At 42.1% G+C, this 18,316-nt stretch overlaps 1 protein-coding gene across 2 annotated transcripts in view; it reads left to right on the top strand.

The window, feature by feature from the left end:
• ephb1 (EPH receptor B1) overlaps window positions 1–10,243 on the top strand; it is a gene marked incomplete at its 5' end in the record, with an annotated part of 141,711 nt that extends 131,468 nt beyond the window's left edge. For both annotated transcript variants that reach the window (XM_079284599.1, XM_079284600.1), the window contains 4 exons: window positions 5,697–5,846; window positions 7,772–7,965; window positions 8,991–9,146; window positions 9,868–10,243. In XM_079284599.1, coding sequence (XP_079140725.1) covers window positions 5,697–5,846; window positions 7,772–7,965; window positions 8,991–9,146; window positions 9,868–9,976 — 609 coding nt within the window. In that variant the 3' untranslated portion in view covers window positions 9,977–10,243. The remainder of the gene's footprint in view (window positions 1–5,696; window positions 5,847–7,771; window positions 7,966–8,990; window positions 9,147–9,867) is intronic.
• Between the last annotated feature and the right edge of the window lie 8,073 nt (window positions 10,244–18,316).

The raw sequence follows: 18,316 nt of genomic DNA, 5'->3' as shown, positions 1-18,316 counted from the left end.
GATGGAGATGCACAAACAAAAAATGTTAATATACAGATAAAAATATCGTGTTTTGTTATTAAAATTTAATGTGAAAAAGATTTGGCAAAATATGTGTTAAAAAGCTGTTTTCACAGTGCTTACACTATGAAATGACCAACTGTCAATATATACAGTATCTCACATTTGCTGTCTAGTTTACACTACGCCACATGGCGATTCCACACTACAGCATTGTCAAAAATGGGTATGTGCCTCACTGTTGGTAATATTAATACATTTTAAGAGCTTGTTTTCTTTATTTCCTGATATAGGTAAAGGAAGATGTAATCCAATGATTCTCTTTGATAATGCACCGAAGTTCAACAGTCTCCCTCCATATTTCCACAAGCCGAGGCTTAGGGTATTTTAATGTTCAAATACAACCTGTGTACACACACGTGTTGTTCCTGTTTTTAGCTGGAACAAATTCTCAGTGGCTATATTTTGCAGTTGTAGCACGATATAGTAGAAGTTGTGTTGGAAAAGAATCCAGGGCTGATATCTCCAAATGTTGGTAATTGGTTTAAACTGGATGAGACTCATATGAGATGTGTGGTGAGAGCATCAGAACAATTTCCAATGTAATTGTTGGCATTTCCCACGTACCCTGCTATTTCCAACTCCCTTATTTAAGCTGGAGGAAGGCGTTGACTAGTACATGCCAGGTACTTACTGTCATCTGTCAGTTTGATTGGGAGAGCTCTCCTGCACAGATTTCCAACTCCCCCACCCCACATAAGTAGAGTCACCACTGCAGTGACGATGCATGATCCCTATCTGGCTTCCCACTCGAGTGTCCTGCCAAGCTAAAGTCGCTGATGCTGGAAATAGAACCACAGACATGCTCATACATAATTTCAGCGAAATACGAAACATGCTCCCCTACCCTGATTTGTTGTTATCTCTCGGTTTTTAAATTTTTTTATTGGAAGCTAATTAAGTTGTTTCCACACTAATTTTATTCAGATTGCAGAGTTTAATTTGCTCAGTCTTGGGTTAAATATAGCAGCAGACAATTTCCAGGACTGGAAAAGAATATGAATATGGAGGAGGTGTAGGTTTTGAAAAACAGAAGGAAAGTAACGTGATCCATACTTGGTCCCTGCATCAAAGTGGGAACAACCATCCAAAGCACTCCACCTTGATTTATACCTTCTGTCGTGTTTGCCAGAGTTAGTATAAGGTGGGCATTGATTCGCCATCTGCGGCTGTTGGACTGCATTTGCATCTGAGCAGGATTCACAACGAAGTTTGTGTACAACTAAATCAGTGTAAGAGATACCTTCTTTGTTGGTGAGCCTGTGTCTCCTTTTAAATAATATACGGCAGACTGCAATTAAAGAAACCGATATTTAATTTGTTGTTTAACCAAAGCAGTAATTTCCAAATATAAAGCTTTTTAGTACCTTCAAAATAAAAGTGTTGACATGACAACATTTGTTTTTCATATTCTTCCAAACTCAAAAGTTAGCATTGTACTGGTTCCCTCGACAAAAACGCCAATGGGATTTTTACATCTAGCTCAAAACCCATTAAAAAAACATTGACTTCAAGACTAGGGAACCGGAAGTGCAAAAATGCTATCCCATTTCCAAGTTGTCAGGACTAAATCCTGCAACACTCCATTAAGTGCTGACAAGAATATAACTGCTGTGTCCTGCACTACATTTTGTTTACCGAACCAAATTGGTTTTGTAATTGTAGTTGAAATGCTTTGGCATAAAAATATGGTTTACATAATCACTTTTTTACATGTTTTTCCTTTTTTTATGGTGAAATCTGGGTATAGCAGTCAGCAGTCATAACACCAACTATTATGCAGTATGACGGTGGCAGTTGTACCAGTCATCAATCTAAAATGTTTAGCTAGCTACCATCAATTTTGCTGAAACTACAACTGTCACTAGCAGCTAGCTAGCTAACTAAGCTAACGTAAACTCTGGAATCTAGGAATTAAAGGTGACAATGAAGAGTATTAAAATAGTAAGAAAGTCCTGAACATTTTGTTTATGACATAGGAGAAATGTTACACACGTCTTTAATACCCTTTTGATTATTACATTATTGGGATGCATTTGAACTGGTGCACTAAATTACATTATTATCTTATTTCTCAGTTAAATCACTCTATTTAAAGAATAAGCTAAACCTGAAACTATTTGTTTGGTGTATTTTGCTTTTACTGATACTGTAACCTGACTGGATTTCAGTTATTTTCAGTAATTCTTTTTGAAATGGGATCAGGATGCTATAGAAGGTTCCTGGTAATATGAAGCACAAGTATTTTAATCTTTTTTTTTCAGAAGTAGAGCAATTATGGGGGGCTATTGTGGGTGTGCATAGCATTTTTTTATTCCCTTCTGTTATCCTCCCACGCAGTATAGAGACATTTCCAGAATTCGTTTGTTAATGAAATCCAGATACGAAACTATTCCCAGCCTAATGTGAGACTGTCTGGGATCTTTGGAACATAAAATAAAAGTTTGACAAATGCTTTCACCGAGGTTTGCATGTCTCCAATGTATATATGGTGTACATGGTGAAAGACATGTGTCTTTCTCTCCACCATACATTCCCGTGGGTGTCTGAGAAACCAACATCTCTGTCACCAACCTCCACCCCTTTTTGTTCTATTTTCCTCCCCATCACTCCATAGCACTCTCCCTCTCTTGGCTTCTCTCCATCCCACTCTTTCTCTTCCTGTTTGGGCAGACATCCAGGGCAGATCGTTGCTCTCAGGATTTCATTAAAAGGATGTTGATGGAGCACTCTCCCCAGCCTAAGTAAATGTGCTCAAGTCCATTTGAGTGTGCATTGTTTGGAAGTGGATAACTGAAGTTGGAGGATTAAAGGAAAGAAGAAGAGAAGAAGGAACAGGGGAGGAAATAAGATGGGGAGAAGGATATCTTCATATTTGTCTTCCAGATTAAGGAGAAAGTTTACTTGGAATCTCGAAATAGCTTCTGTGAAGTGAAAAGGCTGAGCAAAATCAAGACCAAACACTTAACTTTACAGTACGTTTATCTGGGACATTGTTGCGTTGACTAGTCATTGTACTCTGGCAGGTATATTTGCTACAGATTTCACTTCATTCTGCAGCAGCATGTCAGTGACAGTCTACATGAAGATATCTATCAGCTCGAACCACTGCAAAGACATGACAGGTGTTTCATACCCTTGCTATGTGTATCAATGACACACTTTATTGGGCAAAGAGACCATTGCAGACACCAGTAAGTACACACATTATTTCACCACCACATGTTTATCCTTCATCCGGTGGACCTGGCTGTCACAGAAACACGCTCGTCTCAACGTGATACCTCTTAACCTGACAGTCCCAGCACATCTCTGTTGCAGTCGGACTCCAGACATGTCGCTAGCTGTCACAACTGGTCACTGCCTGACACAGGTGGTCACAACCAGGTGGAGCCAGTACTCTAATCCTCATTCTGGTGACATTAGGTTGACAGCGCACTCCTGTTTCTGCTCAAGGTTTTCTAGATAGATATTCTCTGTGCAAACATGGTTGGATGTGTTGTCCAAATGACTAATGTGGAAATTTAGTTGCTATTATATAAATTGCTAATGTCACAGAGTGTGGAAAATGGGAAAGAGTTGTTTTTTTTGACAGAATATGGTAAGGTATCTTTGTAGCGCATTTATTTCAGGTTTACACCCCCTCATGGCCACTCACTTTTTTCCTCACAGTACCCACATTTATCAACCAGAAAATAGACCCATCCAGTATCTCCGGAGAATCAGGCACTCTATGTCACCCACTTTATTTATTATCATGGGAGTTTTGCGAAGTGTCACTTGATATCATTACAGATTACTCCTCTCAAGGCCTAGAAGTTCTGCAGCTGCAGTGACCGTGCTACATTCTGGCTTATCCACACATATTCTGAATTAACTGTCCGGGATGATAGCAGTGTGTGAATTTAGTTTCAGGGGCGATATTTCACTTCAAGGCAAACAGAAAACAGCTTGTTTCTTCTTCAGTAGCCAGCACAATATACCATATCCAAAGAGCTCTCCCCATGCTTCGAGGCACCACACAGCACTCCTGCTTTTGTGTTGACTATAGGTCTGTTTTAATTCCCATCATCACTTCTGCTACCCCCCCCCCCCCCCCCAACTCATTCCCTGTGGTATCAGTGCTCTTTTTACTGGAAAAAATCCAGCTCAAATAATTTGTATTATGTTTATGCCTTCTTCCCTATATGCATGAGCTGTTCAGCACTTCATGTTATTAAAGCAGGATTTTGGCAGCATTGGCCCACAGCAGTAATTACTAAGGGTTTGCATAGCTGCCTCTGACTCACTTGCTTTGGAAATGTTATTACTAAAGTCTTTCTCATTGGAGGCGCACAAGGACCTTCTTGTGAAGCCTGTGTTTTTGCTCAGGCCATTCCAGCGACACTCGGCTCATATCCCCAACAGGGTCCTGGGGCATGAGACCAGATGTACGGCGCAAAAGAGGGCACTGAGCAAGTAATGATAAAGAGGGACCGTAATAGAGAGCATTTTGCTTGGAGCAGCTATGTTTTCATGTTATTCTGTTTTTATTTCGTTGTTTTTCATCTTATGTATGCTCTTCCAAATGAAATAATTGACTTGAAGCATTGCCCCTGACAGAGTGACAGAAGAAGAGGCAGGGGATTGGCCCTTTTGTTTTTTCTCCGGGATGATATTCGGCTTGTATCTGTGTAGCTCCAGTTTGCCCTCGGACAAAAGGAAGGGCAAGAGAAAGTGTCCTGGGGTCTTAGTAAAGATGAAACCATTCAGATATGAACTAGTCTGAGGTATGAGAAAAGCACTGAAGTCGTTGGGGCTTAGATTATTGATCTCTTCCTCTCCGTATTTCTTTCCTGTCCTCTCATTTTCTCCGTCGGTCACACACAGACAACCACACACTGCACCAATCGCCTAATTCATTCAATGCTTCATGTCTTCTTCTCCGCTGGCTCCTCGTGTGCTCATTGAGAGCTGAGTGTTGCCTCTGCGTCTTGCAGTGTTTCCTCATCGCAGCTTTCATTCAGGGTCGGGTGTTAAATCTCTTTTCAGCGTCAGCAACCTCGCAAAGGTCAAACCCAAAGGAGGTGGTCGTTAATGAGCTCAGCCTCTCCACCTCTGCAGTGCCATACAGCACTGACCTGTAACACCTCCATACGTGTGTGTGTGTGTGTGTGTGTGTGTGTGTGTGTAGGTGTGTGTGTGTGTGTGTGTGTGTGTGTGTGTGTGTGTGTGTGTGTGTGTGTGTGTGTGTGTGTGTGTGTGTGTGTGTGTGTGTGGAATATTAAACAAGCAGCTGTCAATTTCAGCCAACAGGGCGCGTGGCATGCCTGAGGCCCAGGTAGCCCAATTACAGGCAGACACGCTCGATGTACGAGCAGAAGCCTGGGCCTATCTTCCTTCATTCAAACACTGCTCTGGGAGAGGAGACGCTAAATGTGATGTTGGTCGATGTGTGAAGGGCGGACACTGTTAGGAGCCGCTGCTGAGACAGAAGCAGAATCTTATGTATGTTTTGGCTGCTGGAGTGTTGATACTGGGTGAATTGGGGGGATAGAGAGTTTTAGTACAGCTCATGCAAGTACGGAGGTGTTGAGGGTAATGGCAGCAAAAGAATGTTCGCAAAAAAACATTTTGTGAAACTGTTTTTTCCTCAGGGTGGGAAGATCCCAGTGAGGTGGACAGCACCAGAAGCCATCGCTTACAGAAAGTTCACCTCCGCCAGTGACGTTTGGAGCTACGGCATCGTCATGTGGGAGGTGATGTCGTTCGGAGAGAGGCCTTACTGGGACATGTCCAACCAGGATGTAAGTGTTTACTGGTAGACCAATGAATTTGTACCGTTGCTTTTTTTATGCAATGTTTTTCCTTTTAAAAAGGATGTTAGGGCAGAACATTGGATAGTGAGTGTTAACTGGGCTTTCAGTTATGGAGAGAAAAGTCGTTGTATTTGATATGACAGGCTGAAAAGTTGAATTGTCAAATAATGTGTTGACTTCACTAGTACAGCATGGCGTCACCACGGAAGATGCACCTCTTACTAGGAAGTAGCAGCTTTCTAGAAAGTTACAGAGTTTATGGGATCCTAAAGAAAAATCATAAAAATAAACATTTAAGTAAGTGTAAAAAACAAGTTTGAATCTGAATAAACTGCCTCATTAAGAGGATGACCATTTGCGTACAGATGTGGTTAAACGACCCCATAGATACACAATCTAGGATCACTCATAAGAGAGGAAGCTGTAATCAATCACACATTTTTATCGGCTCCCATCTCATAGCATCATGACTGAAGATGTCCTTGACTCTGACTTTGAAAGCAGACGTATTATGGACACAGTTGCACACGATCCTCTTTCCTTCCTGGCCAGATTTTGAGAGCAATGGATGATTGCTGAGAGCTCTGCTTTGTTCCCCATGTCCGTTTGGATAAGTTCCACACACAGACTCCAACAAACACACAGGCACCAACACCAACCCCCACAACCATTGGATATAGTCCCATGCTACAAAGTCTCTCTCCCTAAGCTCCCTGAGTGAGACAATCAGCCAACCATCAGGCCTCTATGGACCCTGCTCCACAAGGACCGTCCAACCCAGCAGATGTTGCCTCAGTGGGCCAGCAGCAAACACTGCCTGGTGGGACTAATGCAGAGAAGAGGACTGGCACTGCTCAGCATGTCCGGCTGCTCAGTCCACACACACACACAAACACACAACCACTTCTCCATATGCACCATTTGTCAAGATTGTGCTGAGTTGCACTCAACTCCGGGGTGGACTTGGCAACCGACAGAGCAGCCTCTAATTTTTAATGACAGTATCTTTTCGACTTGATTTCACACCAGACCCTTATCTCGCAACTATGCATTTTTAAGAAAAGATTGCATCTACAGACAGTTTGGATACATGTATACGGGTGAGAGGAGAGCGAGGTCCATCAATGTGCAATGCAGCAATCTGGACAGTCTTTTGTGTTTGTAATGTCTAAGAAGGGACTTCATGGCAACAGATTAATCTTTTTTAAATTTATGTTGGGATAATATAGTTATTTTGGACATAATTGTTTGTAACTTTATTACAAACCATGCATTATAGCTAAAAAAAAGAAGTGACTGGAGTTTGAAGGGTGGTCATTGGATTAAAGGTACTCCACTCAGCCTCCAAATCTGCCTGAAGTTGTGATACAACTTTGTTCAACTCTTTCAAAACACTTCACTCTATCTCTGACTACCCTGAAACTCTTAATTGTAGCTTGTCTCTAACAAGGCCAGGCAGCCTTTAAGAGACATGTGTCAAGTGGCTGTGCTTCACCGTGTTAATTATATGCAATCTGCCCATTCCCAAGTGACCTCTTTCTACAGTGACACTGCCTCTGCTTTCCTTGCCGTCTCTTTCATTGCTCTGTCCTCCAGGAGTGGCATATGATTGGCTGCAGTCAAGAAGAAGGACACATCAGCATGAATGCTAACTGTTTCTGGAGTGGCCAGAGGGAGCGTGTCCGTATGGGAAAGGGGGGGGGGGGGGGGGGGGGGGGGTGTTGAGGCAGGGATGAGCGTGTCTGGATTACAGAGTGGATATGCTAAATATCATTAGTCACTGCAAACTCAAATTGGTATTTTGTTTTTAATGAAGTATATTACTGACAACCAGCCAGTTGGTAGAAAAAAACCTGTGACTGACAGCAATACGTTGTAAATACCCAAACTTCCCCTTCTCACCCGTACTCCAGGTGATTAACGCAATTGAACAGGACTACCGTCTGCCGCCACCTATGGACTGCCCCAGCGCTCTGCACCAGTTGATGCTGGACTGTTGGCAGAAGGACCGTAACGTACGCCCCCGCTTCGCCGACATTGTCAGCACCCTGGATAAGATGATCCGTAATCCCACCAGCCTCAAAGCTGTGGCCAACATCCCTGCAGTGTGAGTAAAAACACTTTTTCAACCCGCACATTACACGTGCATTCACCCTAAAGGGGACATTAAGGACACACAAATATGCTTTTCAGCAGTTTATATATACAGTATTTACACATGCTGTCTGCACAAACAATCCAGCACACACATGCTTGCTTTTCATCCCCTCATAAAATAAACATGAATTTATTGCTGTTGATTGCATCAAACCTGAACTTTTCCTCCCACCCATTCAGACCCCCATATGGGCTTTAAAAAGTTGGATTTTTCCACATTTTGTGGTGTCTTTTTTTAACCTTAAAATGTCATAGCAAAAACGTGTTTTTCCAAAAATGTCTAATACAAAATGTATATAGATATTCAGAATTTGTCTTCATTATTTTGTAGAGGGACCATTTGCCTTGATTTGTTTTCGAACTGATATGATATTGCCAGTCCTGCAATTGTTTTGGGCAATTTATTCCACCGTTCTTTGAACATCCTCTCAAGCTCATCCCGTTGGTTGTGGACTTTCTGTGAACTGCAAGCTTCAGGTTCCTCCACATATTTTCCATTCCAAATTTGAGGCTTTGGCCGGGACACTGAGGGTCACTTTGAGACTTGTCCTGAAGCCACTGGTTTTGCCGTGTGCTTTGTGCAGCTGCCATGTTAAAAGGTGAACTTCTGGCTTTGTGTGAGTTTGAGCTTCTACAATGGAGCCTGTTTTTCAACACGGTCCCTCCTGTATTGTAGCTCAGTTCACTGTTTCTTTAATTGTGACCAGTTTTCTTATATCTGAAACTGAGAAACATCACGATAACATGCTGTTGTAGGAGCAGCACTTGCCATTCAGCCAAGGAGTGGAGCTTTTCTCCAGATAGATAGACAGATAGATAGATAGATACACTCACACTTTCTCCTTCTCCATCTTGCATCCTCTCACACACACCTACGCAAAAGCCATAACCACAGTTCCTCTCCTTCTCTTCAAATCCTCCTTTTATCAAAGCCCTGTACTATACTTAACCCCTTTTCCCCTCTCGCTTCTGCAGGCCTTCTCAGCCACTGTTGGACAGATCCATACCTGACTTCAACACCTTCAGCTCAGTAGAGGACTGGCTCGCTGCCATCAAGATGAGCCAGTACAGAGACAACTTCCTCAACTCAGGTTTCACCTCCCTGCAGCTGGTGGCTCAAATGACCTCAGAGTGAGTTCATCTGCTCGTGTGCAAATGAAGAGGTCTAAATCCATATGGCAACTGATGGGCACACTTTATGAAATGACTAAACATCAAGTGTGTGTATTTTTAGCATGAATGCGCCCAGTGACTCAAGTCTTTGAACGATTGCATCCAAAAGGTTTTCTATGAACACTTCCAAAATGGATCAGGATGTAAATCCTTTAAAAACACATTTGTAAGAGACACATTTATTTGCTACTGTCTCTGTGTTCATGAGTGTTTCAAAGCATGGCTCGTGAATTCATTTCTCATAGCACTCGTGGTATGCACATTGCACTTCATTTATTTTAATTAACAATGTTGCTTGGTCTACAAATTTATGTGAAAATGTATAATCATTCTAACATTTTTTTTTATTAAAAAATGTATGCTTGGGGCTTGGTGGCATTCATGCAGTCTCTTTGCAATGCAAAGCAACACGCATTACTAAGTCTTCTATCAAGTGACAGAATTAATTTAGTAAATTTGTGTTTTCTGTTCATCGCCACTAGCTTTTCACCCTGAAATTGCTCTTTCATATACAGTGATCTTACGATTGTAAATGCACCAGAAAATGAAAGTCTTTGTATTTTGCTAGTATAATGCCTTTACACTCAAATAATCCATTCCATCTTCAATATGATGGAAGGTCTTTCATCCATTGCCTCAAACATGTTCTTGCTTTTCAATTTTCTCTCTTTCTCTCCAGGGACTTGCTGAGAATAGGAGTGACCCTGGCAGGCCACCAAAAGAAGATCCTCAGTAATATCCAGTCCATGAGGGTGCAGATGAGCCACTCACCCACGACTATAGCATGACTACAGGGGGCGCTGTGCCACGCAGCAGGCAGCATTCGTAGGACCAACGACAATGGCAGCCCTCGAATGACCCCTGATCCGTCGGAACGCGCCAGAATCGAGACAATTGTCTTAATCTAATCCACTACCATGACAACAGGAGACCAGGGTCTACACCACCACACGATTAACCGTTATCACACTTCATGCAATCCACGCCGGGAGTTCAGGGTTCAGACTTGATGCTGTTTCTCCATTTATCCACAATAAAGGAAAGAAGACAGGTGTCAGTTGATATGGTTATGGACTGCCATTCATGTAATTTTAAACCAAAATAACTCCAACAATCCGACATTGACATTGTGTGGTACAATGAGTGATTTTGTACTTCCTTATTATCTGGACTTGAAGATGTTAAAATTGTAAAGCGAAGTGTGAGACATTTAGAAACAACGTGTGACCTGTGATTTTTACCGTCGTCAATGTGTGCAATGAAGATGCCTTGACCTGGCCAGAAATAAGTCCCAGAAGAAAAAAAGCAATGACCAATAGGAATAATTAGAGGGAGAGGAATACAGGGATGTACAGTGGAGCACCATCTTCAACTTTCACATCACATTTTGCTCGTTTGAAGAATTTGAAAAGTGTATTCTAAATGGACTGGCCAAAATGTAGAGCCAGTTATATTTTTGTCTTTTACCATCTGTTTGTTTGTTTTGTTTTTATCACTCTAGCAAGATGCCGCCCACTCGTATTTTAACTGTAACACTACCTGTGGTAACCTGGGTGGAAGGCCTTGCCAAAGGACTTCTTAAACCAGCCCCACCCAGATTCAGAGAATATAAATATGTTTATCTCTTGCTGAATATGATTATATATGTCATAATAAACCTTCATATTGAAGGTGATATGTATGAATATGTATGTACAGAACTCTCTGCTTGCATTTTTGGCAAAGACATGTTTGTTGACTAGATTGTGATAGACACATGCAATGTGTAGATTCCCCACGGTGCCCTGCTTTCCTTCAGGCGGCCGGACAACAGACACTGGGTTGTACGACTTCCCTGCTTCAGGGGCACGAGGACAATCCGAACTGGATCTTAAGCTGAGGAAAACATTAAAGGAATTTTAGGCAAAGAATTGGTATTGTAGATCTATATGACATTTGCTGTAGGAGTTAAAATAATTGACAAAATATCCGTTTGATGTGGCTGTACACATTCTGTCTCTTGCTGGTGAGCACTTACTTGTACAGATATGCTTTATGTTTTTATTTCTTTTTGTTCTGTTGTTGTGTGTGTGTGTGTGTGTGTGTGTGTGTGTGTGTGTGTGTGTGTGTGTGTGTGTGTGTGTGTGTGTGTGTGTGTGTGTGTGTGTGTGTGTGTGTGTGTGTGTGTGTGTGTGTTGCGAGTGCTCAGCAACATCCAGAGGGGAAGGAAACTCCACACCTCGGCCGGCCCACATCTATGGTAAATATCCGCTGACTCAACATTAAATTGCTATGTATCAGTATTTCAGGCAAATCCAGTCAGTCTTTCTCACGGGTCCTGTAAGTATCTTTGGCGGGGCAAAACCCGCTGCACGTTTGAAATGCTTGGGAGAGTAGCGAATCAAAGCGCTGAAAATCACTTTTCACTTCTCGACACAGTCAAAATGAGCATCTGAGCTGAGGTGTGCCAACAGACGCCTGATGCCATTCCTATGAACACAGGCTTATTAATAAACAACCCACACGGGCATGCTGCTCACTCTGTATCAAAGCCTTCCACAGACTGCCGGAGCGAAGCTGCTGAGTACATCTATGCACTCTCACTATACGCTGCTGCCATATGGGCAAACACTTTGTGGGAGTTCCATGCTTATATGAATCGGTCCATAAGTCTTAGCTGCAGGAATTGGTGTTTGGAAACGCACTCTTTGGTAGTGCTTGATTGCAAGATGTCTATATTGTTCCTAAGGGATGCTGTGGATGGACTCTCTTTGAAATGACACTGCTGTATCTGGAATATATATTTTTGGATATTGCTGGATAGTACACGAGGATGATTTCTCTTTTTTCAGTCTGGGGATGGTCTGTGCAACGCGATAGTGTGAGAGCAGCTTGGTGATGAGTAGTGGTGGTTTTGCTTACTTATTGTTTCTTTGGAAGGTTTTGTCAAGTGTTGATGAAATAGCAACAACAATTGAAAGCAAACTGACCTGAATGTCCCTGTGGTTGTTTTCCCATGACATGCGGCCATGGTAGCAAAGTGACTTATTCACAGACATGTATCATGAGCTTTTGTATGATCAAGTCCCTGCTGTAGCTGTGGCCCTGCTTATATCCCCTTTGGCTCTATTTGAAGAGGCAGGAATGAATACGGCTCTAACCACCTTTCATTACAAATTGATGGCGGACCCACGAAGTGATTATTATGTATACTCGCCCGCCTTCAGTCATCCTCCTCTGTCCTGCCCTCTCTCGCTCGCTGACACATCTCCAGCTCGTTTATCCTTGGTGTAACCAAGCTGTCCTGGGCTGTCCCGGAGTGGGCTGGACCATGGCCACCCCGGCCTGAGAAATGGTTTGCTCCATGCTCAAGTGGGCCCAGGCAAGGATGCAAACACCTGCTGGGACCCCCATTTGACAGGCATCAGATCAGCCGCGGTTAGGGAGACTGATGGGAGTGTCAAAAAACAAATACACACAAACTAAGGAACCCTCAATTATGATTTGCCCACATCTGGTTTCCAGCCTGATGCTCAATGAAGAGAAAGTTGGCAGACACCCGACAGAGTCTGTGCTTATCGGGATGAGACAGTTTATAGGATAGCAGTGACATAAAGATGGAGTGTTAGATGAAAGTCAGAAAGTTACCTTATTGAAGTAAATTGGCTGTTTTTGTTTTGCAGTTTGGTTTATGTGGCAACATCTTTGTCATTGTATGAAGTTAATTTCGACGGTTTAGTTTGGTAATGGAACATACGGTAATCAAGCAACTGGTTTGCTTCATGGGCAAAATCAATTGCGTTCTCTTTTTCCATTTATCAATATAATAATAATCACATACTTCTTGAGATTGGCATGAATCCCTTTTCGCAGAAGCCAATGATTCAAGTTGAATCCCTTAGTCCTCTATTCAGCTCAGTCTCATGGATTTGCTTTTCAACCCAAGAGCCTGTGAATGAGATGATGGAACGCATTCATTATGCAACAGTGTAATTCTCCATTTGCTGTGTTTGTCTTTTCTAAATATCTGACTGTAATGACACTCCAGTGTGATGAATGGAGAGGCGGGTCGCCATCCCTCTCTGAAAGCCGTTTCATATGGAAGCCATTCATCACACTGATGCAAAACGCAAGAACAGAGCTTGTAAAATGTTTCATGGTGCTGTTACTGTCGGAGAAGTGACCAACGATCCTTTTAGCAGCTGATTTCACGCCTATCATTTATAGGTCACAACTGTAGAAGCCGTGTTGGCCTGACACGACACCCTACAAAACTACCCTGTTAAACTACTCCATTCTCTTTTTTTCCCCTCTGTTTCAGACCGTGGACTTGATATACACGCATATTGAAACACAAACACACAAAGACTCCATGTCACACTTACATGCACACACACCGTGTGAACACTTGGAGTTGCTGTGGGAAGGAGGAGCAGGTGAAATGGGACCTTTTCAAGGAAACCAGTCATAACATCGCCCTGTGCTACACAGTGGATGTTGGAGATGGATATGAGCGTGCACATGTCATACTTTGTTTGTCTGTGTGTGAGAGAGTGAATGTATCTGTGTGAGCATAGCAGGCACATTTGTGTGTACAGACATGTATGTGTGCACAGGTACACTGTTTAAGAGCGTGAACAGTCTTTTGTTGTTTTTTTCTTTCTGTATAGCTACCACTTGTAAATTGTGACAAGTATGTGTCAAGAGTTTGTAAGCTGTAACTTTCTGAGAAATATTGTACGAAAATGCACTCAATAAACGCCTTGGAAAACAAGTCAATCACTTGAAAGGTCTGTGACTCAATGGGCTATAATTCTGATTTTATTAATAATGGTGATTCAAGAAAGTGGAGAGGAGAGGGTTATTATCCGAAGAACATTTCTGTCAGTGCTGTGCGTGAGCGTGATGTATAATGCTTGGTTTCAATTGGAAATAAAAAGCATTTTGTCGCCGCCGATCTGGCTGGCAGCTTGCGTTAAACGCAATCAGCCACGAATAAATGTGCCGTCACTTGGGATGACACGCAAACCCCCCAAAAAATGACTCTCAAAGAAAAGTGACAATATTTTGACAAACTGGGAGAAATTCTCCTCCCTTCTAAGCTCTAATCAAACACACACTTGCACACACATGCGTACAAATACACGAGCAGTAACGGCAGTCTCGTAAATTCCAGTTGCCAGGGTCTGAGACTTTTAGAGCTCTTCGCTCACTGGAAAGTGTGTTGCCCATAATGATATGGTTAATGAGGTGAGTCAAAAGATGTGGCGATGTAGCCATTTCTCAGCATTTCCCCCGTAACTGTTTATTGACTCTAATTGATTGATATTATCCGGCTTCATATTCTAGAGAGCGACTACTGTGCCAAACCAAGAGAAAGCCAACGAGATTCATGAAGTTATCCTTTTATCAGAGGAAAAGCAAAGTTGTCACTGAAGAAGTGTTGAAATCGCCTGCTGTTTTCCTACAAATCTTTTGACGTGGTGTTCATGAAAATGTGGAGATCTTTGAGGTAAAGAGTAACTTAACTCCAGATTGAAAAGGAGGATTTTACTGAAAGCACAGACTATTTCACATCTTTTTTTCACCTTTCTCTGGATGGGGTTAAGTGTGCCTGTAACCGGAGATGCTCACTTGTTATTTTTTGCAAGTCCAAGTCAAGTCTCAGTACTGAGAAACTCGACACTCTGAGAGCTCTGTCATAAACGGACTTTTAACCCAGTTCAAAGCCACAGTTTTATATAGATTTTAGACATTGATTGTTTTAGGTCTACATCTTGTGCAGCAAGATGCTGGAGATGTTCTACCAGTCTGTTGTGGCCAGTGCACTGTACTTTGCCATAGTCTGCTGGGGGAGCAGCATTGGAGACACTAACAGACTTAATAAACTGGTTAAGAAGGCCGGCTCCATCATTGGCTGCAAACAAAACAATCTGGAAGAGGTGGTGGAGAGGAGGACACTGAAGAAACTATTATCCATATTGGATAACCCGGACCACCCTATCCACCACCTCCTGCAGGGACAGCGGAGCACTTTCTCCAACAGACTGATCCAGCTCTGCTGTCACAAGGAAAGATACAGGAAAACATTCCTGCCCACTGCAATAAGACTTTACAATAAATCACTTCGGGCCTGATCATCGTCCTTCACATGACTACAACAATGCTACACGGTTGTTGCTTGTTGTTGGTGATCCTGGCTCTACTGTCCAGGTTGTTTTGTTTAGTTACTAGTTGTTCATTTCATTAATACCACTCTATTCATGGTATATACTGTGCATTTCTATTTTCTATTCTAGCTTATTTTTTATCAATCTATTCCTTCAATTCAACATCTGCTCTGTTATTTTATTGTACTGTATATATTGTGCATTCCATACGTTATATTTTACTCTGTAAATTGCTGCTGCTACAAACGAATTTCCCCCTGGGGATGAATAAAGTTTATATCTATCTATCTGGATTACAAGAGACAAGCAGAGCTACTCAACAAACAGTACTGACTTGTAATCAGGAAATGTTTTATTTCGGTATTTTATGCGGTTTTAGTCATTGACTGAAGGAAAACCTTTAAGGACGATTCGGCTTGGATTTGAGTTATTTTCAAGAACCGTTATCTGTTAACGTGATGGCTGTGTGTGAGTCTTGCCATCTGACCTTTTTTTAAAGTTGAAAAACAACACTAACGCCACTACTATCTACATGGTCCTGCTCCGGTGCCAAAAGGCAAGGCAAGGCAAGTTTATTTGTACAGCACATTTCAACAACAAGGTAATTCAAAGTGCTTCACATAAAACCATTAAAAGCATCAAAACATAAGAAAAGGAGATTTAAAAACAATTAAAGAAACTGTGTAAGAAATAAAATTCAGTAGTAAAATGCAGAAATGTAGGAAACTGATAAATATATTAATTGAATGTGGTTCAATTAAAGGCAGCAGCAAACAGAAAAGTCTTCAATCTTGATTTAAATGAGCTGAGGGTCTCAGCAGACCTGCAGCTTTCTGGGACTTTGTTCCAGATATGTGGAGCAGAAAAACTGAACGCTGCTTCTCCATGTTTCGTTCTGACTCTGGGAAGAGAAAGTAAACCGGTCCCAGATGACCTGAGAGGTCGGGATGGTTCATAAGGTAGCAGCAGATCAGAGATGTATTTTGGCCCTAAACCATTCAGTGCTTTGTAAACCAACAGCAGGATTTTAAAGTCAATTCTTTGTTGGACAGGAAGCCAGTGCAAAGACCTCAGAACTGGAGTGATGTGATCCACCCTCCTGGTCTTAGTGAGGACTCGAGCTGCAGCGTTCTGAATCAGCTGCAGCTTTCTGACGGACCTTTTACAGAGACCTGTAAACACACCGTTACAGTAGTCCAGTCTGCTGAAGATAAATGCATGGACAAGTTTTTCCAAATCCTGTTGAGACATAAGTCCTCTAATCCTTGATATATTCTTCAGGTGATCGTAGGCTGATTTTGTAATTGTCTTGATATGGCTGTTCAGGTTGAGGTCTGAATCCATAACTACACCTAGATTTCTGGCTTGGTTTGTGGGTTTTAACATCAGTGACTGAAGCTGAGCGGTGATTTTCAATTGTTCGTCCTTGGTACCAAAAACAATTACTTCTGTTTTATCTTTGTTTAATTGAAGAAAATTCTGGCACATCCAGTTGTTGATTTGTTCAATGCAGTTACCCAGCCCTTGTATGGGATTATAGTCCCCTGGTGACATAGTTATGTAGATTTGTGTGTCGTCTGCATAATTATGACAACACACTTTGTTGTTTTCCATAATCTGACCGAGTGGAAGCAGGTAGATGTTGAACAGAAGAGGCCCCAGTATTGAACCTTGGGGAACACCACATGTCATTTTAGTCAGCTCTGATGTGTAATCAGCTACAGACACAAAGTATTCTTGGCCTTTCAAGTAGGATTCAAACCAGTTAAGTGCTGTGCCAGAGAGTCCCACCCAGATTTTTAGACTTTCTAGGAGTATGGCATGGTCGACCGTGTCGAATGCAGCACTGAGATCTAGTAACACTAAGACTGAACTTCTGCCATTGTCTATGTTTCAGTGGATGTCGTTGAAAACCTTAACAAGAGCAGTTTCAGTGCTGTGGTGCTGTCGAAAGCCTGACTGGAAAACATCAAAGCAGTTATTTACGGTCAAGAAGTTGGTCAGCTGTTGGAAAACCGTTTTTTCAATTATTTTACTTAAAAATGGGATGTTTGATATTGGCCGATAATTTTTCATCGTTGCGGAGTCTAAACTAACCTTCTTTAGGAGTGGTTTAATAACTGCAGTTTTTAGGGCTTGTGGGAAGACACCTGAGAGAAGGGATGTGTTTACAATTTGTAAAAGATCAGTGGTCTTGCAGTTTGAAATATTTTTGAAAAAGTGTGTTGGTAGAATATCCAAGCAGCAGGAGGATGACTTCAGATGTTGTATAATGTCTTCTAGGCTTCTACGGTCGATTGAATGAAATTGTGTCATGATATTTGAATGGATGTTATTCAGAGATCGGGACAACACATATCCTGTGGTTGATGTGGAGGCACTGACTGCTTGTCTAATTTTCGGAATTTTGTCAGTAAAAAAGGAGGCAAATTGATTGCATGCCCAGGTGGATTGGAGTTCAGCAGCTACCGACACTGGAGGGTTTGTTAGCCTGTCGACAGTAGCAAATAAGGCACGTGTATTGTTCTTGTTTTTGGTTATGATGTCAGAGAAGAATGACTGCCTTGCATTTCTAAGTTCCAAATTATAATTGCGAAGTCTCTCTTTGTAGATGTCACAGTGAACCTGGAGATTAGTTTTTTGCCACCTGCGCTCAGCTTTCCGACACTCTCGTTTCTCCATTTTGACCAGCGTAGCATTTCTGCAAGGAGATCTTTGCTTACCCGAGACAACCTTCACTTTAGTGGGTGCAATGGCATCAATACTATTTTTAACTTTAAAATTGAAGCCATCTACAAGCTCATTGACTGAGAGGCAAGAGAGGGCTGGTGAGGAGGAGAACTTCTGAATAAATAGTTCACTGGTGTTTTCAGAGATGTAACGCTTTGTCACAACCTTGGTTTGGACATTTGTGTGCAAGGAGATTGCACTCTCAAAGAAAACACAGAAATGATCAGAGAGTGCAACATCAGTCACAGC

Source organism: Melanostigma gelatinosum (assembly GCF_949748355.1).
Source record: "Melanostigma gelatinosum genome assembly, chromosome: 15".
NCBI lineage: Eukaryota > Metazoa > Chordata > Actinopteri > Perciformes > Zoarcidae > Melanostigma > Melanostigma gelatinosum.
Note: the sequence above shows the minus strand (reverse complement) of the source record. Positions and strands in the feature narration are given on the sequence as shown.